This window comes from Ruditapes philippinarum, unplaced genomic scaffold, assembly GCF_026571515.1.
Source record: "Ruditapes philippinarum isolate M1 unplaced genomic scaffold, ASM2657151v2 ctg4634_1_1_1_1, whole genome shotgun sequence".
NCBI lineage: Eukaryota > Metazoa > Mollusca > Bivalvia > Venerida > Veneridae > Ruditapes > Ruditapes philippinarum.
This window is the reverse complement of record NW_026862027.1, coordinates 37,069-43,068: the sequence shown is the minus strand read 5'-3', so window position 1 is coordinate 43,068 and position 6,000 is coordinate 37,069. Positions and strand designations below refer to the sequence as shown.

The window sequence follows — 6,000 nt, the reverse complement described above, 5'->3', positions numbered from 1 at the left end:
CTTTTTTGTCTGAAGCATTACTATACAATTTCACAAGGTAATGTCTTAAAATGTTTGACAACAAATAAAGGTACAGTGACCAAAAATAATAAAAAAATAAAAATCAAAGGTCTGAAGGGCCATAATGGCTTACTGGTTTAATAGGACTATAAAGTGGAAGGAAAAATATCGTGTTCATTATGTCTTGAAGTTTAGAGAAAATAAGGCATCGCTCTCAGTGTCGTAGAATCCTTCAAAACAACAAGATAATCTTATGCGAAAATTGTGAATATTTGTGCTATATTTTTAACAAAGTAAAAATTTGTCATTCAGTTGATCTGTTTTATTACTTAAGTCTTAATTATTTTCATAAAAAGTGTTGTGCCTGTTTTGATCAACATAATTATGTCTTTATCATACCAGCACCTTAGATTCTGTAACATTTCAAATTCGTCTAACATAAGAAAAAAAAGTTTTGTATGTGATTAAGATTGTCTTCAAACGAATAACAAAACTATTCCAAAATTCAGAATGTTTTAAGTCGCAAAGTTATTGTCGGAAAAAAACCCTGATTGTATCACTAAGTTTCATCCTTTATTTGTTAATTAACAGATTTCACTCTCGCACAGCTTGTAAACAAAAATGGCATTGAGGGAAAAGTCGCTTCTTTTGCGTTTAAACTACAGGTCAGATTATTCTCTTAAAGGAAAAACAAAAGTTAAATTATAAAATTAACCTACTGTGCTTGATGAACTGCTGACTTCGGCATTCATGTTTGTTATGTTCTACTTTAAGGATGTGTCAAGTGGCTGATCACGTGTTACTGATGACTTACCATTATGGAGACAGAGTCGGCGAGTAAAGTAAACCTTTCTGATATTTTTGTAAAGTATTTACATAACATACATGATAAGTGTGTTGATTCTGAAACAGAATAGTTCGATTAAGAATTACGTCGGACAAATGACTTAATTATTCTAGAATTTGATAGATTACACCACCTTTAAACAATGCGCTGTTGCCATCGGATTCATTCGCGTTGGGTTTCAAATAAATTCAAATGGAAATAAAATTAATTCATATTGGTTGAAATATACGTTGAATATAATCTTACTTAAAGGTATTTATTTCAAAGCACACACGCTAAACTTTACACAATTTGAAGAGAGTTGTTTTGTATCGCCGATGTTTAAAATAGTGAACACTTTTCAATAAAGATTATCCGATAAATGCATTCCCGTAAGCCATAAAAAATAATAACCTTTATCTATTTTAATTACCATAGCGTAGTTAAATGTATTCTCTGGGAGCATTATTTCTTTCCAATTTTATTATTATTAGATATTGAAACATGGACATGGTGTAATCCGTAATCCCGGCCAAGGACGTGTTTCGGGCACAGCTATGTCCTTTCAAAAATGTTTACATGTGATTCGACTACAGTAACTGTGGGATATTGAAAAGGTTTACAGAGGGGCAACACGTTGAGGAAGGATTTTAAATGGTTTATGGTTCAGGTTTTGAGCATTAATAAAACACGATACGTGTCATAAACTTCAAACTTAATACAGGTTTGTAAAGAGTTTATTCCATAAATATATATGGGCTGTATACCAAAGCATATAAGATATAAACACATATTGAGTTATAATATTTCCAGTAATTCTATTCATATCACAGTTGTAATAACGTCGATAAGCGTATACAAAACAACAACAAAAAGAAAACAAACAAAAAAACAACAACAACAAAACACACACACACGCACACGCACACGCACACGCACGCGCACGCGCACGCGCAAACATACGCACACGCACACGCACACACACACACACACACACACACACACACACACAAGATGCAAAGAATAATATACATTTCTAATATATACATGTACTTGTACAATTTACCAACACTTTGCCGATGTTTAATGTGAATCAGAACTACCAGTAAGTTATTTTTAATCCGGTAGATTTTTAAAAGAATCCAACCATGTACTTTTATTTTGACTCTTTCTTGGTATTATGTCATTAGGTATCTAAAAAGAGTGATCAGTGATCACATGTGTCGCCTGATGATAGCCAATGGCATATTACAAGAGACATAAATCTGCCAAAATCATTTGCAAGTACTTGAAGTACAGAAAAATATAGTAAAAGATATTTTAATTTGCATAAGTAGTATACGAGAAGTAGCCCGAAAGAAAAAAAACTTAAAAAAAATCATTATACTCTGACAAAAATGCTTAGTTTTAGTTTATGAAAATTTATTTTAGTCCGATTGTGTTGGAAGCTATTAGCTTATTGAAACACTTTCGAATCCGGTAAATAATCATTTAACTGGAAAATGCTGTTGGTTAGCAAAACTAGACTTGCTTTTGATCGTTCCTGTAAAGTTTTGATGAAATTGCACAAGTAGTTTCTTAGGACAAATTTTATGAAAACGAACGGACGGACAGACAGACCACCAAAATGAGATCCCTATTAGTTGTGGCTATTTGTTGCATGTGTCAGCATCTGTGTAGTTAGCAACACAAAAATCATCAATTGTAAAAAAAAAACATCTTTTACTTAAGGGCCATAACTCAGACAAAAATGTGTTCAAGCACATGAGCTATCGATCAATTCCTGACAAGATTCATTTAAATTACATTAATGATATCAGAGGAGCAGTCAAGCTTAAAATAAAACAAATCCCACAATTAGAAGGGAGGTAACGCTTTCGGACTTATCTTCGATTTTATTGTTCAGCGAACTCGTTACCATGATGTTCCTCTAATAGGTCGGATTACTCGTGGTCACGAGATTGCACTTTTTTTTTATTTGATTTAAATGCACGTTTTTTCTAGTCTATATCTCGTGGCTACAAGATAGAAAGAAAAAAATCAGAAGTCCACTCTGCGCTTCCTTAGTTTCCTGTTTATGAAGTGATTTCTTACGCAACTCTAAAAGTTTATACCGGACATATACACAAGTTGATAAGTTTCCAATAAATAAAACTTCAAATTTCAAATAAGGTTGATCATCCAATAATTTTTTTTTTTTAAATCATTAAACCTTAAAATTAGAGAAAAATATTTTAATTGCATAGAAAAACCTTGAAAAATGATTATGTATACGAAGTACATGTATTCTTTTTTACTTCACATATTTGTATCACATAGTGCACGTTGTTTCAGCATATGCAGTTATATGATATATACTTCATGCTTCTATAAATCATCCCGACTAATTATGCTTTCATCCTTTCTTATACATAATATTAACTGAAATCGAATTATTGTTTTCTAATCAGTGATGATCTAACTATAATTTGTTTACATCAGATAAAATCAAAAGGGAAAATAGTATGATAAGAAAATGAATCCATAGTTAAAACCCGAGCTTGTAAAACCACCTGGTGAATCATCGAGTCGTCGAATTATTATGTTATCTCCATTATCTTCCCTTTCGGGCGATATTTTTCTGTTCCAAAAATAAAAGTTTAAGATAAAAAAGGACATTTAGAGATTAATAATGAATGCGATGTTGTGAAGACATAATAATAATAATAATACTAAGACAGTGAAAACAATGATTTTCACCTTTAGGTTAATTAACATAAAGATCACTAACAAAACATTTAAAATCTCCTAAAAACTAGACAATTCAGTTTAAATACACATTGTATATTAATAGTAGGCAAACCTCAACAAAAAATATCCGTTAAAATTCATTGAGAGTTATTGCATTAAAACTTTTAAAAGCATAAACAGATTTTTAATGTTAAAGAATCAAAATTTAAATATTGCCAATTTGTAAGGATGTTAACTGCTCAATTATTATTTATAAAAAAAGTATTTACTTATTTTTGATAGTGTTTTATTTCGAACTGATTAAAAAAAGTAACTGCTGAAAATCACAAATCTCACTTACGTGCGTGTAATTTGTAAAGGACCATTGCACATAGTATAATCATTATAAAAATAAACAGCATCGCCATCATCACCACATTAAATGTCCCAATATTTTTGCTTACAGGGTTTAAATGTTCTTCATCTGCAAAGAGAAACGTTAAGTCGTCTTTTGTAATTATGATTTGAAAAAAATATTGAATTGTTAAGATATTACAAGTCAATTATAGCTTTATCTGATTCAAAATCTGAAAGTCAATAACATTTAACATGGCTTGTCAACCGGCATTATCGAATGAAAAATCGTTTATTTATCTAGATACTAAAAGGCCTTTGTATGTATTAAAGAGTGGATCAAAAGACGTTTTTTTCCAGTGATTTTTTTCTCAAAAAAGTTTTAATAGGCTACTTTATGTGATTTCCACAATCATATAATCGATTCTCGAAATAGTTGGGGAAAGAATGAATCTTGTTATGCATTATGCACAAGATTGTACGTATTCAAAATAAAATGTTAACAAAAGACAACAGTGTACTAGACTAAACGGTTTCTTAGACTAGAATAGATCTTTAAATACATACTAATAGCATGGAGTTCAAATATGAATGTAATATCTTTTACTAAATAAAGTAACTCGCAAGTCTTTTTTAAAGTTTGAAATCATAAATTAAAAAAATTAAATGACGAAGAAAAGTTTTCTTGCAACATCATTTCACGATATGGATGTAAACAAAGTTTTAGAACTGCAATATACGTATATATATAACAGTCAATTAGCCTTTTGATACACTCTCTCGAATGACACCATCGACAAAAGTGATAAATTTTATATTTTACACATTAAATTTATGTTGTGTAACAATAGAAAGTTTAATAAAATGTCAATCATTTACTTTGTTTTGTTTTGGCAAAGCTTTAAACTTACACCCTTTATTACCATTTAAATAGCAGACGAACGTTCAATTTTAAGACAATGTCTTATAACATTTTTGAAATTGTGCATTCTTGGAAATTTACCACTTTACTTATGTCGATTTGTGGAACAAATCGGTACAATAATTACATTATGAATCTTTGTTTCAAGAAAATATCGACGTTATTTTAGTATATTTTTGACAGCCAACGTTGACCTCGTTTCTTGATTTATCATTTTGTTCAATTAAATATTTAATCGAATACAATTTCTATATCAAGTTGAACACCACTGCATATATTTCTTCCACATTTCCCTTAATGTGATTGATTTTCAACAAGGTTTAAAAGGGCTAATCAAATTTTGGTTGACAATGTATTGCTACTTGTGATTTGCGAAGCTGCTGTACTTAAAAAGTCAAATAAAAACTCCAGTACTGTGACATTACATGAAAATAAATGAAAACTGTGTTTGCTTTTCTTTTAAGTAACAGTAGAAAACGTAATTAATGCTTCAAATGTCAATATAAATGTTCTCCTATTTTTTCATGTTATTCGTACACTCACTGTGAATGAATTGGTTCGATAATCGGTAGCGTGTGGTCAGCTTTCTTGTTCTTATCAAACATCCAAATGAGTTCACGACAGCCGAAGGACATGTCGGCAAATTTTTAAGTATGTAAAAACGGACACAATACATGCTTGTACAGTCATGAACTTTAATAAGTTTAAAGAAATTCAAAGTCCGAAAACAATAACAGTTAAACGAAATTATTGTTCGAGAGATGGTACAACGAGTCTAAGTCGTTGCTTTTTTAGATAGTACTCATTATCCAAAATATTATTTATTTTGCACTCTGCTTTATTATGGAACATAGTTCAATTTCTGAAATCCCATAGCAATGCCATTTGAAACCCGGAACACTTCTCAATGTACGTTTGATATGATAACAATCCTTTTACACTATTGGCTATAGTGATTAGACACACAAATGGGTGTGTCATAGCCTATGATTCGTTGAGTGTATGTCATGTGCAAGACGCCATAATAATGTATGCGAGGAAAACATTAAAAAGAAAACGGGCGTTTAAGTCCTCTGATTAACATGTCTATCGAACATTGGATAATTTACTTTTGATGTATTTTTACAGGAACTTACGTTGAGACAACTTCTCAGAAATATGTATCCGTGGTATAACTCATTTATTTTAT

At 30.6% G+C, this 6,000-nt stretch overlaps 1 protein-coding gene across 1 annotated transcript in view; it reads right to left on the bottom strand.

Annotated features, from left to right (window-relative positions):
- Positions 1 to 1,797: 1,797 nt before the first annotated feature.
- Positions 1,798 to 6,000, bottom strand: part of LOC132717713 (uncharacterized) — a 37,671-nt gene continuing 33,468 nt past the window's right edge. The window contains exons 8-9 of the mRNA XM_060701262.1: positions 3,897 to 4,019; positions 1,798 to 3,446 (exon numbers count right to left, since the gene is read on the bottom strand). Coding sequence (XP_060557245.1) covers positions 3,406 to 3,446; positions 3,897 to 4,019 — 164 coding nt within the window. The 3' untranslated portion in view covers positions 1,798 to 3,405. The remainder of the gene's footprint in view (positions 3,447 to 3,896; positions 4,020 to 6,000) is intronic.